Source organism: Culex pipiens, chromosome 3 (genome assembly GCF_016801865.2).
Source record: "Culex pipiens pallens isolate TS chromosome 3, TS_CPP_V2, whole genome shotgun sequence".
Classification (NCBI taxonomy): domain Eukaryota; kingdom Metazoa; phylum Arthropoda; class Insecta; order Diptera; family Culicidae; genus Culex; species Culex pipiens.
In genome coordinates, this window is record NC_068939.1 from 31118991 (window position 1) to 31146256 (window position 27266).

Here is a 27266-nt window from a genome sequence, read left to right on the forward strand (position 1 = left end):
AAAATTTTCTATAAAATTGTCTAAGAGACATTGAAGATTGGACCTCTGGCTGCTGAGATACAGCGGCTTATTGAAAAAGAAACAGAAAAATTTATGTTTTCTAAGTCTCACCCAAACAACCCCCCATTTTCAAATGTCGATTTCTCAGCAACTAATGGTCCGATTTTCAATGTTAAAACATGAAACATTCGTGAAATTTTCCAATCTTTTCGAAAACAATACTTACACTTCAAAAGGGCCAAACATTCAATATTACGTCTTTTTGAAATGTTAGTCTTGATTTAAATAAAAATTGAAAATATTGTTTCCGAAAAGATCGAAAACTTTCACGAATGTTTTATATTTCAACATTGAAAATCGAACCATTAGTTGCTATCGACATTAGAAAATGGTGGGTCGTTTGGGTGAGACTTAGAAAACATCAATTTTCCTGTTTTTAAACCTTTGCATGGCAATATCTCAGCAACTAAGGGACGTATCACCAAAGTTCAAAAAAGCTAAATATAGAGAATTTTCTCAGCCTTTCAATTTTTTTTTCGGTAGTGTGGAAACATGGGCACTAATTTAAAAAAAATGAATTACTGCACCTATTTTCAGAAAAGTTACCTAAAAATAGCTTCAACTTGAAAACGGTGCACTTTATCACAATTTCACTAAAGTACTTTTTGATTGCAAATTCGATTTTACATCGCAAAATGAAGCTGAAATTTTTTTGCGACCAATGTTTCGATTTTTTGAAAAAAATTAGGGAACAACATCTAATTCCAGCGTGCCTCTAATGTTGGCAGGTCAGAACTTCAATTAATGCAATTAATGCTAATTAAAAGCGTTTTCAACTGAAATCGAGTGATAAATAGTTCAATAAGAAGTGAGCAAGCAAGTTTCTATCAAAAGTTTCGCAAAATTAGTTGTTTAAATAGTGAAAATCAGCAAATTGGATGGAGTTAGGAGCGAGTGCTTAACCTGCCAAACATACGAGAATTTCCCCTAGTATTGATTAAAAAATTCATAACTCGGTCAAAGATTTTTTGCACATTCTGGAAATTTCTGAAAAGTTGGCGTTTGATGTCCCCTAAAACATATCAGAAAAAAGGATATTTTAACCATTAGTGGACCCCCTAGTAGAGCCGAAGCAAATTTTTCACAAATTTTCAATATTTTTTCAAGCATTTTTTCATAACCCTTTGTACAAAACAATGAAATCTGAAATTTTTTGAACAATTTTGACTATTTGTTTCATCAGTTATTTGTTTTGAGCAGAAAAATAGCCATTTGAATAAAAAGTTTTTTTTGCCTGTTATGGACCCCCTTTTCCTATAGTGGACCCGGGTCTATAATCCGATTGTGGAGCCGGGTTCACTATAGGCAAACTGTAATTGTTTTACCAAATTTAACCGATATTTGATGTTCTGATGCATAGTGTAGGTCTTATTATAGATATAATGAATAAAAGATGGATTTTGCTCACTTTTCATCATAAACAAATATGTTTTGTTAACAAATTTGGCTTTATACAACAAAAAAAACCTAACAGACATTTAAACACATTTAATTCCGAAAAAGATCATAGAAAACGTTTCAAAAACCACTGTAAACATAAAAATAATTCAAAAAAGTTATTTTGATGCAATTTTTTCCATATTAATTACATAAATGGTTGGTACTTTTAACATGAAAACAGCTATATTTATACTCATAATAGACAAAAATATGCGTTAGGTTGATAACAACAAACATTTATTGTATGTTTAAGAGAAACTTTTGCTTAAATACACAGTTTTCTTCATTTTTGAAGGTTAAATTAACAGGGGTCCACTTTTGGAAAAGTTTGGATTTTCGTTGTCCTATATTGGACCCCCCTAATTTTTGCTCGAAAATGAGCAGTTCTTCGCTTTATTTTAGTAAAGTTCCTTAAACTTACATTATTTCGACTTGCCGAAGTTAAATAATCAGTCAAAAAATGATTGGATAGTTAATTCAATCATAAAATATAAATGCAGTTTTGTTGTGAAAAAGCCAGTGGCCATGGCTGATTTCAGATGTCGAACTAAAAACACAGTCAACATTGTTTTTAATGATGCTGAACATGCCAAATAAAAGATTTGTAGGCAACAACACGCTTGAAGTTGTGATTTTATTGAATTTTCCATCAAAAACGTTACTTAATCCACCCTTAGGTGGTTGGCGCCTTCCTCACATTTAAAGGATGCTATCCAAAATAGACACAAAATGGCGGAGATCCGGCCTCCAAAAAGTGCATAAATAACTCTTAAGTGCGTATAACTTTTGATAGGGTTGACAGATCTTCAATGTCTTCGACGCGTTTAAAAGGTCTTTTGATTACCTATCCAACGATAGGTTGCATGAGAGATCCGGACAACGATTTCATCAAAATATCTGAGATCCGGCCTCCAGAAAGTGCATAAATAACACTTACAGTATGTAAAAAAAGTATTTACACCCCTTGGGCAATATGCACATTTTGTGATGAAACATGTAAACAATTTAATGTTGACATAAACCTAGTACTACGTTTTGTTCAGAAACTCATGCCGAACATTTTGCTGCAAAAAGCTCATGAAAAGATGTTTTCTATAAAAAGTTATATAACAAATACTATTACAAAAATAAAAAAGGTGCAAAAAAATTTGTACACCTTTCGAAAAATTAACATAAATAAAGTTATTAGTTGACAAATCACCATGAATCCAGTCTCCCAACTCCAAATAGGCATCCTTGACTGATTAAAAAAATAATTTGGATTGAATATAAAGTTTACTAATTACTAAGTATAAAAGTTTATATAACTCTGGAAATTCTATATAAAACTTATCTAAACTTAATTTTGCATACTTTCAATTTAACTAAATGTTAATATATTACCATAGAATTGCTAAATAAACATTCTGGAGTGGGTATAACACCGTTTTGGGGGTCTTTGTATCGCTAGAATAGATTTTTCGTTGGAATTTCGTACCAACCCGGAATTACGTCGTCGGAAAATCCGCCGGCATCCGAACCGGTCCACAATTCACAAGTTAACCTATATGGCATCGGAAAGGGCATAAAATTTCCGATCTTTTGATACCCAGACATCTAGGTTTTCTATAAAACCCACGTTTTTACCACCCTTTTTACAATCTTCCGAACTTTAGTCAAAATCGTTTTTTTAGCATAACTTTTGAAGTACTTAACTAAACTCCATAATTTTGAATAGCGACTTATGGGACCTCAAGACGGATCGAATGAGACCAAAACGGTCCAAATCGGTCCAGCCAGTGCCGAGATAATCCAGTGCAAATTTTTTTGATCAACATCCCACCACACAGACATTTGTTCAAAATTTAATTCTGAGTCGATATGTATACATGAAGGTCGGTCTAGGAGGTCAAATTAAGAATTACGTTTTTCGAGTGATTTTATAGCCTTTCCTCAGTAAGGTGAGGAAGGCAAAACCCTTCAGAGGGTCCACTATAGGAAAGGGGTCCACTAATGGATAACGTACCCTAGTGTTTTTTTTTTGCAAATCAAGTTTAAGTGACAAAAAGTAAAATTAAAATTACCAATTTTTTTACCGTGTATCATATTTTTTCAGTGTAGTCCATATCCATACCTACAACTTTGCCGAAGACACCAAATCGATCAAAAAATTCATTCAAACGATACAGATTTTTTAATTTTAATATATAATTTTGATATGGAAAATTATATGGACAAACTAATTATGCAAATGGCTTCTTTGGGCATACCAAAGGCACCAGAAATACAAAAAAAAAATCGAATGACCGAAATCTCAGAGCATTGCTCATAATTAACAATAGATTTAAGCAGTTTTTTTAAAGATAAATTATATTTTAATTGTTTTTGCCCCCTTATTTTTTGGGGAAATGTTGACACAAGGCGAAATCAGTCTGCAATTTTGTACACAGATTTTTTTTCACATTTCAACTCATTCGAAAACCGTTATTGTAGCACACGGTTAAAATTAAAATCAAAAATGTAAACAGTAGACGTGCATCCACTTGTGGCAAAACAACCACGACTAAAATTGCCTTTGGCAATTTTTCGCACTTGCAGGGTGTGTCAAGAAAGCACGCTCGATCAGCTCGATTACACTGTTTATTTTTTCATGTTTTTTTTAAACTGAGGATTGAAATCAAGTTTTGGGGATCTGTGAAGGTCAAAAAGTGAGGCATTGAAAGCTACACATAATGCAGCGGTGTGGGAACTGCGTTCCCTGGCGATTTGTTCTAAGCCGGCGGATCCTCGAAAAATATAAACAATTGCTGTTCTTCCTGCCAAAGAGATAAATTCCTTTGAATAGACAGCTTATCAAATTATGAACCGCATTTCGCAGAACAGTCCATTTCGTGGGAGGTTTCGAAAGGTTTAAATAACGCGAAACATAAACAGCATTCCAGACCGTTTTAGAGGCGCCTCTCGGTTACACGATATAGCGATTTGTAAACATTAAACTGCAGCTCGAAAACGGAAACGAACCTTATCAGTTTGAATTTGCGCATTTGGCTCGATTATGCTGACGCAGAGTTGAAAAGCTTGGCATAGTTTTTAGAACAGGTTTCAAACTGCAAGTTTAGATTGAAAATCTTTTGTAGCAAGACTTAATTTTTGCTTTAAAGATGGTCAAATTACGGAACATAAAATCATTTTCGTTTGAAAGTAACGATTAAATGAGTCATCACCAGGTTATCTTCTACATTGTTGCATATTTTTTTATATTTTTTTTTTATCAAACTTGCAACAAGTAATACAGTGCCGTTGGTCGCAGCAAGCTGGGCACTTTGGTCACGCTGAACTAACGTACGGGACAGATTACCGGACAAGTTCGTTTAAATAGAACAGTATTAGGATGTGATCGATTTCGAAAATCGTTTTCTGGGTTTAATTCCTCTTTTCTAAAAATTGTTTCGTTTTTAGATTTAATTTTGAAAAGTTATTGTTAATTTCTTTTACATCAGTGAGCATTGATTAAATCACTTTTTGTTTGAATAAACACAACTTAGAAGTGCAATTTTAACCGGAACCAAAAATAATCTCCAGCTGATAAGATTATAGATAATCAGGTGTGAGTTGAATTCACACAAAGCAAAATGTCAATGAATCAGTCAAAATTCAACTTTTGGTGCACTCCGAGCCTGTAAAATCACCCAATTTGTTTGCTGCCAAGTTCGATGGGACAATCGTCTCGGAAAGCTCAGCGTGCTGCCGACATCAGATTCGGAGTTTCGCTCAACAATGCCCGACGAAGTGGGTGCGGAAGTTGCCTGTCACTCTTCCTAATTATGGTGATCGTCGCCGCAGTAGGCTGGGCGGCCTGGGGAATTTTCGTTTTGGGGATGATACACAGTATACATGGTAATTTAGTTATTTGTAATTTTTTATTTTGTTATTTAATAATTTTTTTTATTATTTAAAATATTTTAAAATTATATTTTCCTCGACGCAAATTTAGCCGGATTGATGGAGTCGATTGGGACCGTTCGCAACCGACTACAGGAGATCAAGTTTGGTGCCAAGATTTCTGCTCTGGCCACGATTGCTGAACCGGCCGCCATTGCTGAGTGGATTTGGTGCACGGCTGGCTATTGCCTGGACTGGATCCCTAATTTTGCGATTGCTTCGATGGCTGTTTTTGAGAGGATAACTCAAAATTTTGGTGACAAAATTGTTCAGCTGTTCGAAAGTTTTCAGAAGTGAAAAAGTTTTCATAATTCAGAACATCCAAATAAATTTGAACTGAAAATTATTTTAAAATGGTCCAAATAAATATTGATGAGAACTCTGGAACTATATATCTACTATATATGTCATATATGACAAATTCTAAGATATAATGGATTTTGTATCTGCTCTCCACATAAACCAATTGCTCTCTGCTCCAACAGTCTCAGACAAACAGACGTATACCAACATTCCCTCCAAACTAGCCATGATAGTGTTCGTAAATACAGGGATCGAGCAACTGTCAAACGCGTGTAAATTAGACGTGGTGAGTTCAAAACTGCCGTAGTGAATTTCACGTCATTCAAATGACCGTTACGTTGCTTATTGATGAATTGAAAGATTTTTGTCTGTTTGTCTATGATAACACAAATATCTAGAAAGTTTACTTGAGCGCGAGGTTTCCTACCAGCAGCGGATCGATTGGCATTTCATTCTACAAGCGAAAGTTATCGAGCAAAGTTATCAGAGTAAAAGAAAACCCTTTTTTTGATTCACAATGGACAAGAAGGAGCAGCGAGCGGCCAACATCAAGGAGTCTATACAGAATTATGGGAACCCGAAGGATAAAGACGTTCGCGCTGAAGCCGTGAAGCAGGGAGCCCAGCAGACGAACGCGCAGCAAGGAAAAAGATGAGTTTGTTTCATCATGCATCAAGAAATCGTTGGAGGTTGAAATTTAGCTAAGCATGAAGTTCAACTGTGTATCTTTGAATAAAGTGCATCGCGATTCTTAACTAAAAATGTGTCGGTGTTTCAACGACTTTTTGAAGAAGATTTCCTGGACGGTGAGCAAATTTGTGTTTTGCTGGAGATAACCATTTGTGAAAAACTTTTGTGACGGTTTATGTTGCTCTTGATTCATACAGTTTACTTTTTTTGTGTGTTGAAATGGAAACATTCAATTCAAATGTCGTTCAAGTTGTCGAAATTGAACAGATTTTTTATGGTTCTTGTGTATCAATTTATTATTTTTTTTTCACTAAAGTTTTGTGAAATAAGACACTTCGTTTTTTAAATTTTCAAACCTTTTTAAAATTAATCGTAATAAACAATATCGGTGTCAGTTCAGCGATAAAAAGCTAGTGATCAGCGACCACAATTTAATAAAAATTGCAAGCTACTAGAAAAAATCAATCTGATATTTACAACCACCTATCATTTTTTTTTTATTTTGGCTTTTTCAAACATTGAGATTTTTAACTTTTTCACTCGGCAACAAATTGCTTGCTCGTCCAATAAGGCCGCTGCAAATATTTTTCAAAGTTTATGTCACCCCTTTCAAAATCGGAAGAAAAATTAGGTGGCAAAAATTTCGTTAAAAAAAACCTACAAATTTTTTATTAAATTCAACTGAAAACACTTCGCAACGCATTTTTCAGCGTTTTTAATAATTTTTAAGCATGTTTAGGCTCGTTTGAAAATATTTTGCATTTTTGTGAAATTTCGATTTACAGTACCGCAAAAAGTTTTTTTCGACGAAAAAATAGTTTTTCGACATGGGACAGTTATGCGTAGAGCGGTAGTAAATCCATTGCAAATTTTATTTGAAGTTTTTGTCTCCCTTTTCCTTTCAAAATTTCTCCAAAAAATAACTGGCAAAAAGCCAATTGACGATACCGTAATATTCGAAACCCTGCATCTTCTGAATGATTTCTTGATCTAATTGTAGGTAATGATTAGGACTATTCAGAAAACATGAAAAAACCATTTTGCGATTTTCAAATTAGACTTTTTTTCCTATAGAAAATCGATTTCTCAAAAAAAAAATCAAATTATTCGCTCTACAGCATTGCCTTGGCGTTCTCGATTACGAGATTCCTACTCGAAACTAGATGTTCGAAGGCTTGATTGTTGAGGCAATTGCAAACCTCTTTTTACACCTTAGCTTCCATCCACCCCGGGATTCGAACTGACGACATTTGGATTGTTGGTCCAACTGCCTACCGGCGACTCCACCGAGGCAGGACCCAGGGAGACGACTCCTACACCTGGACTGAGCTAACGACCTAACCTTTTTTAGGTTAGTCCGGGACCAACATTTACTTCCCTTCCGACGGAAGGCGTGATCAGACAAATCTCGTCTCGAAAAATGCCACCGGGACCGTCTGGGATCGAACCCAGGCCGACTGGGTGAGAGGCAATCACGCTTACCCCTACACCACGGTCCCGGTAATCGATTTCTCAAAACTCTATTTTTTCAACATGTTTTAAGGGACAAACCTCTCAATTTTTGAGCCATAGAGAAGTACGAATAAAAAAAATTACAAAAAAAATACTAAAAAAAATCTGCAAAAAAATTGCAATAAAAAATTACTTTACAAAAATGTTGATAAAGAGTGCCGTTTTCGAGATTCAGCCCGTTTGATTTGAATGAAAAATTTCAGTTCTTTTATTTCAAAAAATATTTTTTAGCAAGGTTTAGAAAATTTTCTATGAATTTGTCCAAAATTCATTGAAGATTGGACCTCTTGTTGGTGATGTACTGAGGATAAAAGGAAAATCGAATGTTTGGCCCTTTTCAAAGGTTTATCTTGATCCAAAATATTCAAAATATTTCCTTCGAAGAGATCAGAAAATTTCACAAGTGTTTCGTTTGTTAACAATAAAAATTGTACCATTAATTACTGAGATATTAGCAATTATTATTTAAAATTATAATTATTATAATTTGAAAAATAGTTTGCTTGTTTTTTTACTTGTTAAAAGTTAAATTAAATTGAATACCCTGATCATTAATTTTTTTAAAAACAATCAAATTTGATTGATCGTTGCAAGTTTCTTAAAGTTTAATGTTCTCAACACAAACATCAAAAAAACCAATGAGCCAATATAATTCATTGAAATAAATTTGGATGCAAATATTTTTTACAAAAAAACACACTTTTTGCGTTGTTGTATGTATGTATATATTAGGGTGGGTACGTGTTTCAAAAAGTTCTCAGATCAAGTTTTAGTATGGTTCCCCTTGTAGGGCATGCTAACAGGGACTTTCATGCCAAATATCAGCTCATTTGGTTGTAAAATGGCTGCGCGCATCAGGGTTAAAGTTTACATGGGAATTAGGGGAAATATACCCATTTTAATCACTCTAAGCCTTTCGACCAATTCTCATCACTTTTGCCGTTTTCCAATATTAAATCAACATTTTCAGTTTTATCAACAATGGAAAGTTGCTTGCTCACTTTTATTTGAGCTATTTATTACTTTGGAACAGTCAAAAACACTTTATGAAAGCTGTAATTCATGATCAAAGTGCTGATAGGCCGATAATAGAAATAGGCTGAGAAAGGGTATAGTTCCCCTACTATGGGAAATTGGAACTTTTTGTTCAAGCGCTCTTACAGGTCTGGGAAAATAACGCCCTACAAGGGGAACCATACTAAAACTTGATCGGAGAACTTTTTGAAAAACGTACCCACCCTAATACATACATACATACAACAACGCAAAAAGTGTGTTTTTTTTTGTAAAGAATATTTGCATCCAAATTTATTTCAATAAATTATATTGGCTCATTGTTTTTTTTTATGTTTAAATATTTGCAGCAATCTTCATTTTAAGTATGATTAATGTGCTACCCTTTTTCAATCGAAACTATATTATTGAAAAGTTGTTTTGAACAAAAAATACGTAATTGCTTACTCACTCATTTATTTGAAAAATCAATTTGAATCAGATTCCTCAAAAAAATCCTCAATTTGAAGTTAACATAGAAAAACTGATTAAAGTTTGGATTTATTCTCTTCCGGTACATTTTTAGACAAAAATCTAGGCTTTTTCCATTTGTTTTCTAGCGCATTTTTAAGTATACTAATTGATTCTGAAAATATGAATATAGAAATGATAAGAATTAAATTCAAAAACATGGTGTCGATTTCTGGAAAAGTCAGGGAAAACCTGGAATTGTCAGGGAATTTTATTTGACCTGGAAAAGTCAGGGAAAGTCAGGGAATTTTAAGCTGGGTCAGGGAATTTAGATGATCTTAAAAATATAACTACAAAATTTCATTTCTTTTTGAAAATTCGCCCTTGATGATGTATTTGATTGTCTTCCAGGCCCAACTTTGCAACATTGATAATATTTATTTTTTTATACTGGTCGGTCCGGAAGGAACGCAAAACTCCATATAAAAATGCTTTGGATTTGCGTTCAACTGAAATTTACTAGCGCACACAGGGTGGGACAATATGAGGCAGTTGCTCCACCATCCTCAGAGATTTGTTCTAAAATTGATCGTTTGCTCAGCATAACGATAACCATAACCATAGAGAAAATCATTCATTTTGTCAGAAAAATTGAATGATTAAAAAATTCTAAAGTTAAACAATTCGAACACTTGAAAATTAAAAAAAAATCTAAAATTCTAAAGCTCAAAGATTCAAAATTTAAAAATTCTGAAATTCTGATATTTTGGAATTGTTGATTTCTTAATTTTATAAATTCTTATTCTTATATTCTATAATTTATAAGGTTAGACAATTTTCCCAAATTTCCCTTTGGTATTCGTTATCTAAATTTTTATTTTTCTCAAAATTAAACTGAACTATGATTTGAAAATGATCCAAATTAGATATTTTGTAAGCAAAATAGTGATGGTGAAATGGAATCAAAAATTCAAGAATTAAAGAAATACAGTGGACTCTCTGGCTGTCGATCTTCTCGATAACAATATTGCTCCTGCTGTCAATAAATTTTTTCAGTCCCTTCAAGAAGCTTGCTTTGATTTTTCGTTCTATAATTTGATAACTCCCTCTCTCGACGGTCCCTTCAATATCGACAACGAGAGAGTCCACTGTAAAACAAAAATTTATGGAATAACAGGGTTGTTACGGACGGCGCGAATTTGGCGGGGATTTCGCGCGGTAGCAATTTTGATTTAAAAAATTATTGAGAGAGTTCAAATTACTTTCAACTTATAAAGAAAAATATTATCAAGAATCAGGATAATTCGTTTTTTTTTCGTTGAGTGCAAAAACTTCGATTTCGTATTAATTGAATTTTCTTCCGAAAATTTTTGTTTGTATTTTACGTTAAGAAACGTCGAAAGATGAAGATGAAGATTATGAAGAGATATTTTTTAAATGTGTTAATGAGGATTTCCTAAATAAATGTATTACTACACTCAACTCAATTTTAAACATACTGACTCTGAATATTTAATAACTTTTAAGTTTTGAGTAAGGTTTTTTACCCTTATTTAGTGTTCTTTTATACTGGATACATTCAATTTTAATCTTGTGAATCTTAATCATATTTTAAACTTTTTCTGAAGATACAGACATTAGTTCCTTTTTCCAGTCACAAAGTTCCCATTTAAAAACCATTGACATAATAACAACAACAGTCTGCACAAATGGGTCAACCATTAGAGGTGGTACTGGTACTACATGTGTCTCTTCCCAGAAAAAAAAAACTTTTGTACATCGAAAGCTGCGGTTGAATCCCCACCCGCAGAACTCCTAGGTTCCCAGCATCCCCGTTTACAGCCACTACAACTAAAGTTATTCTGACGCGCTGGTTCTGCGAGGAAGGGCAGTTCATTTTAAAATTTAAATGGTGCGCTTGAGTCTTGAAACACTGAGCAAAAACCGGAATCCGGTTCCAAGGGGACAAAAGCGGCGTCGAGGGGGTGAGATACGGGAAGGAACGGTGTTGAACCCTTCTCTATCTAGGGTTACCATCGGAAAATTTGTTATTTTAGTCAAATTAAGTGAGAGTTAATAAAAAAATTGAAGAATTCAAAATCAAACAATTTTGTCTGACAGCTGGCTGGCAACCCTGTCGCGCTCGACCGGTGTTGGCTCACGCGCAGAGTTCGCGGACAACCAGAAGAGAGACTTCGGTGTCGTTACAAGCGAAAAAAAAAAAACTGGTTTGGCAAGTCGCGCGAGCACGAGCTCTCTTCCCACCCGCCCTAACCTCAATCTTCTCGTGCGATTTCCGCCCTCGGAGCTTTTCGCTTTCGCCGTGATATTTTTTCCCCAAGTCAAGTCCAACTAGAAAATGACTTATCGAGAGACTTGCGGTTCCACAGTGCAGCAAAGTCGTGATTTCGCTAGATTGAAAGATTCGGTTGAAGTGAGTTTTTCTCTAATAGGGACGTCGATTATGATATTTTATGCCACTCCCCCTTCTAGTTCACCCTCCCCGTAGGTGTTTGGGGGATCAAAACGGGTTTACGGTGCTCTTGGGCGAGTAACCTGTTTCCGATACACGACTGGGGGGAAAAACTCGTCTCGTAACGATATTACCATTCAGGAAGTTGCAGTTTTGTCGTTCATTGATGGGATTAATTTATTATGCCTTTCCGATATGTGCCATAATTCATTTAATGATGCGTTTGCTGGTGATACATCAAGAACTGTTATTTAGTAGGATGCTGCCACCCCATAATCTCATGGTGTCGATTTCTGGAAAAGTCAGGGAAAACCTGGAATTGTCAGGGAATTTTATTTGACCTGGAAAAGTCAGGGAAAGTCAGGGAATTTTAAGCTGGGTCAGGGAATTTAGATGATCTTAAAAATATAACTACAAAATTTCATTTCTTTTTGAAAATTCGCCCTTGATGATGTATTTGATTGTCTTCCAGGCCCAACTTTGCAACATTGATAATATTTATTTTTTTATACTGGTCGGTCCGGAAGGAACGCAAAACTCCATATAAAAATGCTTTGGATTTGCGTTCAACTGAAATTTACTAGCGCACACAGGGTGGGACAATATGAGGCAGTTGCTCCACCATCCTCAGAGATTTGTTCTAAAATTGATCGTTTGCTCAGCATAACGATAACCATAACCATAGAGAAAATCATTCATTTTGTCAGAAAAATTGAATGATTAAAAAATTCTAAAGTTAAACAATTCGAACACTTGAAAATTAAAAAAAAATCTAAAATTCTAAAGCTCAAAGATTCAAAATTTAAAAATTCTGAAATTCTGATATTTTGGAATTGTTGATTTCTTAATTTTATAAATTCTTATTCTTATATTCTATAATTTATAAGGTTAGACAATTTTCCCAAATTTCCCTTTGGTATTCGTTATCTAAATTTTTATTTTTCTCAAAATTAAACTGAACTATGATTTGAAAATGATCCAAATTAGATATTTTGTAAGCAAAATAGTGATGGTGAAATGGAATCAAAAATTCAAGAATTAAAGAAATACAGTGGACTCTCTGGCTGTCGATCTTCTCGATAACAATATTGCTCCTGCTGTCAATAAATTTTTTCAGTCCCTTCAAGAAGCTTGCTTTGATTTTTCGTTCTATAATTTGATAACTCCCTCTCTCGACGGTCCCTTCAATATCGACAACGAGAGAGTCCACTGTAAAACAAAAATTTATGGAATAACAGGGTTGTTACGGACGGCGCGAATTTGGCGGGGATTTCGCGCGGTAGCAATTTTGATTTAAAAAATTATTGAGAGAGATGAAATTACTTTCAACTTATAAAGAAAAATATTATCAAGAATCAGGATAATTTGTTTTTTTTTCGTTGAGTGCAAAAACTTCGATTTCTTATCAATTGAATTTTTTTCCGAAATTTTTTGTTTGTATTTTACGTTAAGAAACGTCGAAAGATGAAGATGAAGATTATGAAGAGATATTTTTTAAATGTGTTGTTGAGGATTTCCTAAATAAATGTATTACTACACTCAACTCAATTTTAAACATACTGACTCTGAATATTTAATAACTTTTAAGTTTTGAGTAATGTTTTTTACCCTTATTTAGTGTTCTTTTATACTGGATACATTCAATTTTAATCTTGTGAATCTTAATCATATTTTAAACTTTTCCTGAAGATACAGACATTAGGATGAAACAAAAATTGTTATTGGGGCATGTTCCAGTGGGTGTACTGTGCTTTTATCCCAAATATGAGCTTGATTGGACGTTACAGAAGCTGGCCACCGCCTTTGAATTTGAGATGGGATGATGATTTTTGTTTTTAAATTTAAACATTCTTGAAGAAAAATTCATAAATCAAAACATTAAAAAATTACAGCTCCAACATTCAAAATTGAATTATTCAGAAATTAGGAAATAAAATTAGGAAAAATAGTATTAAAAAAAAAACAAAAAAATATAATAAATTCATATTAAATATTTTTTAAAAGATCCAAAATTTTTAGATTAAAAATTTAAAAAATCTGAAAAAACCTAAAATATCAATATTCAAAAATAAAAAAAAATAAACCAGCAAGAGAGCAAAAAATGTATTTTCTTAAATTCTTAAATTCTTAAATTCTTAAATTCTTAAATTCATAAATTCTTAAATTCTTAAATTCTTAAATTCTTAAATTCTTAAATTCTTAAATTCTTAAATTCTTAAATTCTTAAATTCTTAAATTCTTAAATTCTTAAATTCTTAAATTCTTAAATTCTTAAATTCTTAAATTCTTAAATTCTTAAATTCTTAAATTCTTAAATTCTTAAATTCTTAAATTCTTAAATTCTTAAATTCTTAAATTCTTAAATTCTTAAATTCTTAAATTCTTAAATTCTTAAATTCTTAAATTCTTAAATTCTTAAATTCTTAAATTCTTAAATTCTTAAATTCTTAAATTCTTAAATTCTTAAATTCTTAAATTCTTAAATTCTTAAATTCTTAAATTCTTAAATTCTTAAATTCTTAAATTCTTAAATTCTTAAATTCTTAAATTCTTAAATTCTTAAATTCTTAAATTCTTAAATTCTTAAATTCTTAAATTCTTAAATTCTTAAATTCTTAAATTCTTAAATTCTTAAATTCTTAAATTCTTAAATTCTTCAATTCTTCAATTCTTAAATTCTTAAATTCTTAAATTCTTAAATTCTTAAATTCTTAAATTCTTAAATTCTTAAATTCTTAAATTCTTAAATTCTTAAATTCTTAAATTCTTAAATTCTTAATTTCTTAAATTCTTAAATTCTTAAATTCTTAAATTCTTAAATTCTTAAATTCTTAAATTCTTAAATTCTTAAATTCTTAAATTCTTAAATTCTTAAATTCTTAAATTCTTAAATTCTTAAATTCTTAAATTCTTAAATTCTTAAATTCTTAAATTCTTAAATTCTTAAATTCTTAAATTCTTAAATTCTTAAATTCTTAAATTCTTAAATTCTTAAATTCTTAAATTCTTAAATTCTTAAATTCTTAAATTCTTAAATTCTTAAATTCTTAAATTCTTAAATTCTTAAATTCTTAAATTCTTAAATTCTTAAATTCTTAAATTCTTAAATTCTTAAATTCTTAAATTCTTAAATTCTTAAATTCTTAAATTCTTAAATTCTTAAATTCTTAAATTCTTAAATTCTTAAATTCTTAAATTCTTAAATTCTTAAATTCTTAAATTCTTAAATTCTTAAATTCTTAAATTCTTAAATTCTTAAATTCTTAAATTCTTAAATTCTTAAATTCTTAAATTCTTAAATTCTTAAATTCTTAAATTCTTAAATTCTTAAATTCTTAAATTCTTAAATTCTTAAATTCTTAAATTCTTAAATTCTTAAATTCTTAAATTCTTAAATTCTTAAATTCTTAAATTCTTAAATTCTTAAATTCTTAAATTCTTAAATTCTTAAATTCTTAAATTCTTAAATTCTTAAATTCTTAAATTCTTAAATTCTTAAATTCTTAAATTCTTAAATTCTTAAATTCTTAAATTCTTAAATTCTTAAATTCTTAAATTCTTAAATTCTTAAATTCTTAAATTCTTAAATTCTTAAATTCTTAAATTCTTAAATTCTTAAATTCTTAAATTCTTAAATTCTTAAATTCTTAAATTCTTAAATTCTTAAATTCTTAAATTCTTAAATTCTTAAATTCTTAAATTCTTAAATTCTTAAATTCTTAAATTCTTAAATTCTTAAATTCTTAAATTCTTAAATTCTTAAATTCTTAAATTCTTAAATTCTTAAATTCTTAAATTCTTAAATTCTTAAATTCTTAAATTCTTAAATTCTTAAATTCTTAAATTCTTAAATTCTTAAATTCTTAAATTCTTAAATTCTTAAATTCTTAAATTCTTAAATTCTTAAATTCTTAAATTCTTAAATTCTTAAATTAAATTCTTTAATTCCATCTTAGATTACAGAAAACCTGATAAAATTTGAAGTATTTTTGGAGTTATTTTTTTCGGTTAGAGAAATTTTGAGAAGAAGATGTAGAAAATTTGTCTTCGATTTTTCTAAGTGACGCTTTGGTAAGATCATCGAGTATGAACTGTTAAAAAAATTAAAATGTCAAGATCGAGGATTTATTACAATTTTAAAATTTTATTATTTTTCTTTATTTAGATTTGATTGTAGAAGGTTGTATTTTGTTTTTATTTTTATAAAATGTATTGATCGTGTGAATGATCGTCTTTAGGCTCTGGTCAGAAGAAAACTTTTTTTCATAGCAAAAATTTTTTTTTAATAATTTAAGAAGATTTTTTCTTCAAATATCCAGAAACCCATTTACTTTAAATACAAACATTGTTGAAAAAGTTCTAGATCTTTTTTAAAACCGTAAACATGTACTTGAAAAATTCACATTTAATTGTATATTTTTCTTAGTTTTTCAGTTTTTTTTTAATCTTTCTTAAGGTTCTGCAAAATTACATATTTTTTCAAGTTTTTGTCTCCAAAACCTTTAGTTTTTTTTTTTTATAAAAACACAATCAAAAATGGCATCGGCCTAATTCGTTTGAAAATTCGGCAAAAGGCAACAATTTTAAAATTAAACATGACTTCTTACTTAAGTTCAAATTTTCAATTGATTTTTTTTTAGAACTTTTAACTTTATTTTTTTTAGGAAATGAAGTGAAATTAGCTAATCGCAATGTGAAATTTGCAACAATTTTAATTATTAATGGTTGTATCATGGTTGCTCATTTTGGATGTTCGATAAGAAAAAAATGATTGACAAAATAAAAAAAAATAGTTTTAAAGTTTTTGCAGAATCAATCGTTAAAAAAATAAAATAAAAAAGTCATTGAAGTTTTTCAATATCTTCAGTTTCCAATATTCAAAAAGGAAAATGCATGAAACCATAAGAACGCTCCAAACAATATGGTAGTAAAAAATAAAAATAAAAAAAATTGTGGTCTGGAGAGGTCAGGGAAAAGTCAGGGAATTTTATTTTGGGATTTGGATCGACACCATGAAAAATAAACAAGAACATTTAAAAAAAATGCAAAGGCAAAATCCAAATAACAAGTTGAGTTAACAAAATCGTATTGCTGAAGAAAAAATAAAATTTAATTATCATAATTAAAATTTGATCTCACACCTTTTTTTTTAATTTGGATTCTGAACTTACTTATTCAAACTAATTATTCTAACTAACTAACTTATTCAATATTTCATGATTCGGCCCGCGGGCCTGACGTTGGGTAGGCCTGGTTTAGATAATCGCAGAAATTACCCTTTTATTTGACAAAAAGTCAAAGTAGTTATGTCACAGACATAACCGGAATGGCGTAGACTACGTAAAGTTTAGATGTGTGGGTTTGGTGGGAATCAAATCGGGTAGCAAATTGTTTTAACTTTCGACATTTTAGGCATGAATCAACACATAATTTTCAATAGGATTAAAAAGATTAATTAACATTTCTAGGCATGAATCAAAACATAATTATTGATTTTGAAGGTAAACGAGAGCAAAAAGTGATAAAAACCCTTATTTGCCCCCCGCGGTGGGCTTGTTTCGGTGGTAAATTTGCTACCCTAGCGGTGGCGATGACGGAGTTTTTTCAAGGTGGCAAATTTGATCTCGGTATTCATAAGCCGGGTGCAAATTTGATTTGCACTTCAGCGCTGCAGATGCTCTGAGGGCACAAGCACTAACAATTGGGAATTGATTGCGTTTATTGGATGAATTTTTGCAAGAATGCTAAGAGCAGAATGGGGGGAGGGCAGAGGGGTTGGGGGCGAGAGCAGCCTCAGCAAGCTGTGCAGTCCGTCGCCCCCGAAGACTAAAATTTGTTCCTGAAATTTAAATTATTGCAGTTCGCTGCCTCGTCCCGGGTGGGACGAGGGATGAGGGCAACTCTTTCAACAGTTTGGAATTGGATACGACGTAACTCTTTCAGAAGCGCTCGCCGCGAATGCGACGAGCTAGTTGGATGTCCTGATTGTTTCACAACCACGGCTTGACCCACGAGAGGCTTTTCGGCGGAAGGCAGCAGGCGCGCGCCTCATCTTGTTGATGCCTCGTCCAGGGTGGGACGAGGGACGGGGAGTGAGGCAACTCCGAACCACGGCAACCACGAAAGATCCAAACGGTCCGGCCATCGAGAGGCAACTGGCTGACGGTGACGACTAGAAGGCGATGCGCGCTTCTTTTCCAGTTCTGGTCCTTCAATGTTCTTAAATTGGACCCATCTTCTAATAGGATTAAATTTTGAAGCACGTGGTGGAACTCTCTTGCCGTATAACAGTTCAGCTCCAAAAAAATATTGTCGGTTAAATCAATGTGATGTGGTGATAATAACAGCAGGTATAATTTCCAAGTAACAAATTCTTGAAAAAATCGATGAAAAGCACAATTTCGAAAAATTAAGTTTTTTAGGGCCAATTTAGGTGCTAGTCCCAATTTAGTGACCAATACTCTATATAAAAGTAGGATTAATCCGAATTAACTAGTGTGAGTAAAATTTACGATTAAATTGAGAATTTCAATCCCTACTCACGTTCCTGTGGAAGTGTGGACGAGATTCTGGATGTGTTTGAATAGACAGAGAAAGATTGGTGCCGTAGTTGCAATGAGCTCACCCTGGAGGTGCTGCACTACCACATCAGATGTTCGATTTTTAATTGCATTATACGACTATCACATGCAAGTCGTTCAATCACTTGTTATTCAGTGAGGTTTAAAGTTGCCCGAAAGAAAGCAAGAAATCCAACCAAAATGGGCCAACAGCAGTCCAGCCGGGAGCAACGTGCCGCGGACATCCGCGCCTCACTGCTTTCGTACCAGCACGACGCAGGTTACGGTTCCGTAGAGTCGTGGCGTTCGGAGGCCGTCCACCGGGGAGTTTTGCGCAACAACGCCCGGCGAAGATCGGAGGGCTGCTGCAGTTGCTGCTGTTGGGTGGTACTTTTGCTACTGGTCGCTGCATTTGCTACGGCGTGGTACGCGTGGTACCGAGCTGCCCAAGCAGGCCACCAGATGGCCGTGGGATTTCCCGGACTCGAACCGGGAAGGAGCTGTGCGAATGGAACGGCGAAGGGTACGGTGGTGCAGCGGATGAATAGAGAATTTGCAGCAAAGCTAAAAGACGCGTGTCGCCACCTATGAACAAATAGCGTAAACCTATGATTTTTAGAAAAAATGTGTTTTTTCCTTCCTAATCAACATTTTTATAAAACTTATGCCGGATTCGGATGAGAAAAATTATTTCCAACAATTTGGTGTATATCTTTCCAATATTTGTTTGATTTTTCTATGAGAAAACTGTAGATTTAGAAAAAGATAGTAATTTGGACTATTTGGCAAGAAAGTCTGTCAAAAATCAATAGAGAATTTGCAGCAAAGCTAAAAGACACATGTCGCCACCTATGAACAAATAGCGTAAACCTATGATTTTTAGAAAAAATGTGTTTTTTCCTTCATAATCAACATTTTTATAAAACTTATGCCGGATTCGGATGAGAAAAATTATTTCCAACAATTTGGTGTATAACTTTCCAATATTTGTTTGATTTTTCTATGAGAAAACTGTAGATTTAGAAAAAGATAGTAATTTGGACTATTTGGCAAGAAAGTCTGTCAAAAATCAATACAAATTGTTGAATATACGTTAACACATCTGTTATCAATTATATAACGGTTTATTTCATTGATATATACGGGGAAACACATTTTTTCGTGTTCCAAAACATGTTTTTTAAAGAAAAAGGTCACAAATTGTTGCGCGCCCAAAAGTTGATGTTCATTATTTTAAAGCAAAAAATTTTTCTCGTCTTTTGCAACTAGTTTCATGAAGATTGATGCAGGGAATCATGAGAAATAAGCGATTTTGTTCTTTAATCGACAGAAAGGCATACGACTTTAGGCAAGTAACCTCATTTTGGCGCCACCTACATTTGAAACGCAGTCGCGCTGCAAAACCTCAATACAAATTGTTGAATATACGTTAACACATCTATTATCAACTATATAACGGTTTATTTCATTGATATATACGGGGAAACTCATTTTTTCGTGTTCCAAAACATGTTTTTTAAAGAAAAAGGTCACAAATTGTTGCGCGCCCAAAAGTTGATGTTCATTATTTTAAAGCAAAAAATTTTTCTCGTCTTTTGCAACTAGTTTCATGAAGATTGATGCAGGGAATCATGAGAAATAAGCGATTTTGTTCTTTAATCGACAGAAAGGCATACGACTTTAGGCAAGTAACCTCATTTTGGCGCCACCTACATTTGAAACGCAGTCGCGCTGCAAAACCTCAATTGTACGCTTGATTTTTACACCATGTTTTCGCAAAAGTTGGGCCAACTTTGGTACAATAGTGGAAATTAAATAAATTGTAGATTTCAACAAGATTTGGTTTATGTCAGAGAAAGAAATGTCGGTTCAGGTGAGCAAACACTTCAGATTCTAGAGTGTCCTTATCTTTGAACAGTCTTTCGAAATCGTAGTCCGATTCATTGTCTGTTCTCATGTCGATAGACATCATTTGAAACTTTTCGACAAATCTACAAATTAACAGTAAGTTAAAAAAAACAAATTCAATTTCCAAGTAACTAAATCCAACTCGCCAACACAGGAATGTCCAGGGCAATTCGTGCCGCGGACATCAGCAGCTGTATCCACTGCTTCACGGCTTGCGGCAAACCGTGCGGAGAGATTGGCCGGGCCACGGCCGTTTCGTGTGGCGTTTGCGTCAACGGATGTCGCGGCGCTTGCTGGGGACTGGGATCTTGCGTGGCCTGGCTGGCACGTGGCGTTGTTGGCCTCTGTACCGCCATTGGCACTCTTCTTTGGTGTCTTTTGGCCGCAATTGGAAATCTTCTTGTGTGTCTTTTGGCCGTGATTGCCCAATTCTTTGTGGTGCTGCTCGTGGTAGGCCTCATCGCGGTTGTGATCCTGCTGGGCTACCTGTACTGGGATCCGATCGTGCACTTTTTCGACACGGTCCGGAACGATACGGCCGCGTACTACGACAAGACTATAGAAGATCCTAGTGTGGTTCAGTTGTGGAACAAAACGGAACAGAATTACGACGGAGCAAAGGGTAAAATCGACGAGCTGGTGAATCATCCGGAGGTGCAACGTGTGGCAGATAAGACGGTGGAATTGTACGATGCGGCTAAAGACCAGGTCGTCGATACCTACGAGCAGGTTCGACAGCACGAGTCGGTGCAGAGTGTCGTCAATGGAACGATGAGCTTTTACAATATACTGAAGAGCAAGATTTGGAGGTTTTAGGTAAAACTTTAACCAAAATCAGTTTTTGTTTTGGGACTATACAAAATCCACATGGACATTTTTTTTATTTCTCACCCTCGATTTTCCTTTAATATTAAGTCTAAAAAAACTGATTGAAAAATAAAAATAAAATAAATTTATTGTTTGCTTTACAGCATTGGCGTTCTCTATAACAAGATTCCTACTCAAAACTAGGTATCCAAAGACTTGAAACGGTGAGGCAATCCAAACCTCTTTTAACGCCCAAGCTCTCATCCACCCTGAGATTCGAACCGGCCAGCGACTCTACCGAAGCAGAAGCGTTTAAGGATTTAATACAGAACATTTATCGAATCCTTACTAAAGATGGTTTCGAATCACCCCTAAAAGTTCCATGAAGATATTTCATGATTAAAATATGTAAAAGAAGATTTAATTTAAAAATTGCACAAAGGCAACTGACAACCTTTCTGAGCATTTTTCTCTAAACACCGAGTAGATTTACGGGTGACACGCTATCTCGAGAAGGGATGGACCAAATTGGCCGAAACTTTGGGTGAAGACTCTCAAAACATATCCCGTGTATATGACGAGACCCCAGTAAAGAAAAATTGTTAAAGAATTCTGCCGCCAAGTAATACATTTTTGAAAAACGTTACTTAATCCACCTTTAGGTGGTTGGTGCCTTCCTCTCATTTATAGTGATTCCAACCCTCCTAAAGTGTCCACATGTTGATGAGTAAAAAAACAGACTACCCACAGACTTTTTGTCAAGATTATACAGACACGGCCTTTGAGGAAAATGGCATCCCTCCTACACGGCTTTTTCCTGGCGATCAGACCCGACCAGTTGAGGTTATGTGAATTCAGACCATTTTTTAAACTGCTTGTAATTTAAGATAGGTAAGTCAGATCTTGAAAATTCTTACTCCACCTAAAAGGTCTTCTCATATGCTTTCTAAAAATATATAGCATGTGAGGGTTTCATGAAAAAACCACCCTTTTTACCATAATTTTAATTTAATATGAAACAGTTTTTTTAACATAACTTTTTAAATACATGATAAAACTACCTGAATTTAAATAGCAACTTATGGGACGTTAAAACGGATCGATTAAAACCATTCCGGCCAAAATCGGTTGACCCTGTGACGAGATATTCCAGTGACATTGATTTGGTACACATGTCTACATACAGCCAAACACACAGACATTTGCTCAGCTGGTGATTCTGAGTCAATATGTACAAATGAAGGTAGGCCTAGGAGGTCTAATTAAAAAGTTCATTTTCCGAGTGATTTTATAGCCTTTCCTCAGTAAGGTGAGGAAGGCAAAAATAGTGAAAAAATCGAAATTCCATACATTAAAAAAACAAACAAACATTCAATATTACGTCCTTTTGAAATGTTAGTCTTGATGATCGGAAAATTTCACGAATGTTTCATATTTTGACATTGGAAATCGGACCATTAGTTACTGAGATTTTGACATTAGAAAATGGAGTTTTCCTGATTTTCTTTTTCTTTAAGCCGCTGCATCTCAGCAACCAGAGGTCCAATCTTCAATGTCTCTTAGACAATTTTATAGCAAATTTTCCGAACTTTTCACAAAAAAATATCTTCACAAATGGTCAGTCATGGTCACTATATCTTGTAAACGGGGCCCTACACAGAAATTAAAGTTGAAATTTGGAAGGTTGAAAATTTGATAGATTGAATATTACCTATTTTTTGAGTAATATTACTTAAAAATATATATAAAATGTGAACCTGATGAAAATGCACCAAAATCTGATGAAAATTAACCAGTTCCTGATGCAATATTACACAGTTTTTTTGACACAAAATCTGTCTGTTAAGTACTTTTCGATTGCAAATTCAATTTAACATAAAAAAATACAGTCCAAACTCGATTATCCGAAGGTTTGTATGGAACTTCGAATAATGAAATCACGAACCAAAAAATTTTTTTTTCGTATTTTTTCATTTTCTTGTTTTTAACATAAAATTTGAGTTGTACGACCTCATTTTAGTCAAATTTGGGTTGTTGATTGCCTATTGAAAAATAAAATATTTTTTTTCAATATTGCATCACCGCCATTTTGGCCGCCATCTTGGATTTATTTTTTTTATCTTTTTAGCGTAGTGTACGGGTCATACCTAAGCTCGACAATCAAAATTTAAACATCGAAAAAAAAAAAAAATCGTGATTCGATTTTCCGAAGTTTCGATTATCCGAAGTGAAATTTTTCCGACGCCTTCGGATAGTCGAGTCTGGACTGTATGTGAAAAAACCGTCCAGACTCGATTATCCGAAGCCTCGATTATCCGAAGTTTCGATTATCCGAAGGTTTGTATGGGATTTGGGATAATCGAATCACGAACAAAAAACATTTAGTTTTAAACAACAAATTCAAGTTCTGAAACCCCATTTTAGTCAAATTTGAATAGTTGATTACCTATTAAATTAAAAAATGCATTTTTTCGATATTTCGACACCGCCATGTTGGCCGCCATCTTGGATTTAACATTTTTAAATCACTTTAACGTAGTTCAGGGGTCCTACTCAAGCTTGACAATCAAAAATAAGACAACGAAAAAAAAAAATCGTGATTCGATTATCCGATGTGAAATTTTTCCGAGGCCTTCTCTGCCGTTCTAAGCATAATTGTCCCATGTAATTTTTTGAGGTTTGTGACCTTTTGAAATTTTTAAGTTCTAGTACTTTGTTCGGAAACTCATCAAAAACAAAACCAAGTCTGTTTGTCGCATCGTTACACTTCTACGCATAATTGTCCCACCAAGTATTTTCTTTCACGGAATCATTAGTTATACGAAGCATTGAGTCTTGTTTACATACTGTATAGCAAGAGGATCATAAATAAGAGTGATAAACTACTAACTGGGGCGATTGGGGACACATAGGACGAATAAGAACCCACGGGACAATTATGCGTAGAAATACAGAAATCGATCGAACAATTTCAATCCCGTTTTTCTCAGTTGAACTTTTTTGAACATGGGACAATTATGCGTAGAACGGCAGTTCGGATAATCGAGTCTGGACTGTATGAAAAAAATTTCGTTGTTTTCCTAAAATCGCAATTAAAAAAAATAAAAAAAAGCCGGGATTTATTTTTTTATTTTTGACGGAATACTTCTCTATGGCTCAAAGGTTGCAGATTTTTGTCCCCTAAACTGCCGTTCTACGCATAATTGTCCCATGTTCAAAAAAGTGCAACTGAGAAAAACGAGATTGAAATTTTTCGGCCGTTTTTTTGTGTTTCTACGCATAACTGTCCCGTGTGTCCCTATTCACCCTATAAGTCCCTAATTGCCCCAGTTAGCAGTTTAACACTCTTACTCGTGATCCTCTTGCTATACAATAGGTAAACAAGACATAATACTTCGTAAAACTGATGATTTCGTGAAAGAAAATACTTGGTGGGACAATTATGCGTAGAAGTACAACGATGGGACAAACAGACTTGATGTTGTTTTCAAGGAGTTTCCGAACAAAGTACTATATTTTATGTGTTTTTCTGAAAGTATACGTAAAAATAAACTTAAAAATGACAAAAAGTCAGAATCGACCAAAAATGACATGGGACAATTATGCGTAGAACGGCAGTAAAACATATCAAAAAATCTCGAAAATAAAAAAATACGTATATTGGGAAATTGAGTTTTGTGAACAAAAAAAATTAAAAAAATCGGCTATGTACCTTTTTTCCAAATATTCCTCATCAATACCTACAACTTAGCCCAAGACACCGAATTGATCAGAAAATTAATTCAAAAGTTACAGATTTTCGCATATTTACGTACCATTTTTGTATAGACAGCAGGCAAAATTGTATGGAGACTTGTATGGGTGAACCAATGACACAAAAAAGATTATTTGGTCATAGGGAAGGCTCCAACAAAAATTGAACCAAATAAAAAAATGCAAATAGACATCTCAAAAATTACTACAAGGCTACGTGTTAAGTTTTCGCAAAAAACAGGGTTTCCTCCTGATTTCCAGATTTGACTCAAACTTCGAATATCAGAAAATTTTACAGATGATTTCTATTGTCGTTGTCGTGCTATCTTGTTGAAAGTCGTTTTTGCCAAAGTGAGTCAAGAACGCAATTTTGTGCAGCTCTCAATGCCTCACCTTTTGACCTTCACAGATCTCCAAAATTCGATTTCAACCCTGAGATATTCAATAAAAACCGAAAAAATCCGTGCATTGTTGTCACTTTTCACATGGAAATTTTTTCATGTAAGTGCGACAACTGGCCAAGGGGATTTCCGGTCAGAACGCGTTTCACACAAGTAAAAGCTCGACTACCGTAAACATTTTCAATTATTACTCGGGACTCCAGCAACCAAATTCAACCAAACTTCAGGACAATGCACAGAATGGTCAGCCAAAAAAATGTATTTATTATTGTTACGTTGCGTTCTCTAATTTTTGCTAATTCAAGGTCTACATTAAAACGCATTTTTCTCGGAACTTCAAAAAGCGACGTGCGACAAGATAGCACGACTACGTCGATATGTTAACATTGAAAATTGCTTAGATATTTATATTAGAAAATGGGGGAATGTTTGGGTGGTTCTTAGACAAAATTTAGAATGTTTTTTTTTTTTTTTTTTTTTTGAAAAAAAAATCACAAATATTCACTCATCGGATTTTGGGTGATTGATTTTTTTTAGAAAAAAAGTGAATTAAAAAATATGCAATTTTTTTAAACATCCAAAGTAAAAATGTATCAAGTAAAACATAGAAAAATATCATTGTCAATTTTGACTATTGGCAAAAACTCCAAATAGCACGTTTCATCTTTATTTCTACACAACTACTGTTTACAAATAATGCAAAACTCAATATCACGAAACCACCTCACTTCATCTCCACCGCCATTCCGTTCCACACCTGCGCCATCGTTTGCGTAAACATACTGTAGAAACTCAGAGTACAATTAATCGCACGCACCACCGACGTCGCCGTCCCATTCCCTCCGCAATGCCGACCAGGTCCTAATCCGGGAAAATCCGTCACCATCTGTTGGCCAGCTTGAAGTGCCCGGGACCAGACATACCACGCCAGCACCAACAGCACTCCGAGCGCAATTAACGGTCCAAAACAGCCGCCGCAGCAGCAACTCCAGCAACAGCACCGATCTTCGCCGGATCGTCGGTTGTTGTTCCGGATCACACCCCGGTGGACGGCCTCCGAACGCCACTGGGAGCCCCAGTCGGGTGGTCGATGGTCCCGGTGCCACAGCAGCGATTCCCGGATGTCCGCGGCCCGTTGCTCCTGGCGGGACAGCTTTTGGCCCATTTTGTACTGGTTGTACTGCTATGCGTCTTGAAGCACACGCCGGTAATCGTCGTCCAAAAATAACACTGCGCGATTTGCGAGTGCGAATCGGGTTCTGGTGTGTGTGTGTGTTGGTTTCAACTCACGCACGAATGTTTGTTGATTCAATTGAGACTTGCCAAACGGGAACTGAGTTCAAGCGCAAAGCGAGTTTGTTGTGTGATGCAACCTTTAGTTCCGATAAGCACTCATGTATTGGTAGTTGCCGTTTTATATCAAAGTTAATCTTTTAATTTTTATACAATTTAATTTTAGTATTATAAAATTTGAAATCAAATTACTAAAAGAGTCAAACTCTATAAAGTAACCCTCTTGATTCAGTGGTTTGTAAACAAGATCACAGACATTTACTGGCGAGACTTGTTTTCTATTTGCTGCAAGACGCCGCCACCCAACCCAACTTTTAAATCATTTATTTTTTAAAGTTATTTTCGCACACATAAAAAAAGTAGTCATTCATCTTAGTGCAAAAGGCCTGGGTTTAATAGTGGTTTATGCAACAAGTTACAAAAAGAGGATTTTTTCAGCACGAGTCGTACATTTACATACGAAGAGTGCTGAAAAAACCAAGTTTTGCAACGAGTTCCATACAACATTTTTTGCAATTCCGTCGTGAAACTACTTACTTTTCCTGTCATTCTTGAACGACAAAATAGCCTACTTTTCTGCACCAAAAATAACAGAATCGAATAGCAACACTTTTCAAAATTAATGCTGAAAAGTTCTACTTTTCAGCACTGAAATAGTTGCTGAAAAGTTGAACTTTTCAG

General features: G+C 33.8%; 3 protein-coding genes and 1 long non-coding RNA gene across 4 annotated transcripts in view; 2 read left to right on the plus strand and 2 right to left on the minus strand.

Moving 5' to 3' along the window:
• LOC120422331 (DNA polymerase theta) overlaps window positions 1-27266 on the minus strand; it is a 67960-nt gene that overhangs the window by 12991 nt on the left and 27703 nt on the right. The gene's annotated exons all lie outside the window — the stretch shown is intronic.
• Window positions 4023-6486, plus strand: LOC120422341 (uncharacterized). The gene is made up of 2 exons (XR_005606111.2): window positions 4023-5376; window positions 5474-6486. It is a non-coding gene; the product is annotated as an uncharacterized LOC120422341 (long non-coding RNA).
• On the plus strand, window positions 20160-21304 carry LOC120422332 (uncharacterized). Its single transcript, XM_039585727.2, has 2 exons — window positions 20160-20427; window positions 20486-21304. Exon 2 carries the CDS (start codon window positions 20488-20490, stop codon window positions 21145-21147), a length of 660 nt encoding a protein of 219 aa, XP_039441661.1. The 5' UTR covers window positions 20160-20427; window positions 20486-20487; the 3' UTR covers window positions 21148-21304.
• Window positions 25911-26531, minus strand: LOC120422336 (uncharacterized). Its single transcript, XM_039585730.2, has one exon. It carries the CDS (start codon window positions 26455-26457, stop codon window positions 26017-26019), a length of 441 nt encoding a protein of 146 aa, XP_039441664.1. The 5' UTR covers window positions 26458-26531; the 3' UTR covers window positions 25911-26016.

What these genes read in the sequence shown, in the direction of transcription:
- LOC120422336 (XM_039585730.2), bottom strand. Translation starts at nt 26,457, where the DNA reads ATGGGCCAAAAGCTGTCCCGCCAGGAGCAACGGGCCGCGGACATCCGG.
- LOC120422332 (XM_039585727.2), top strand. Translation starts at nt 20,488, where the DNA reads ATGTCCAGGGCAATTCGTGCCGCGGACATCAGCAGCTGTATCCACTGC.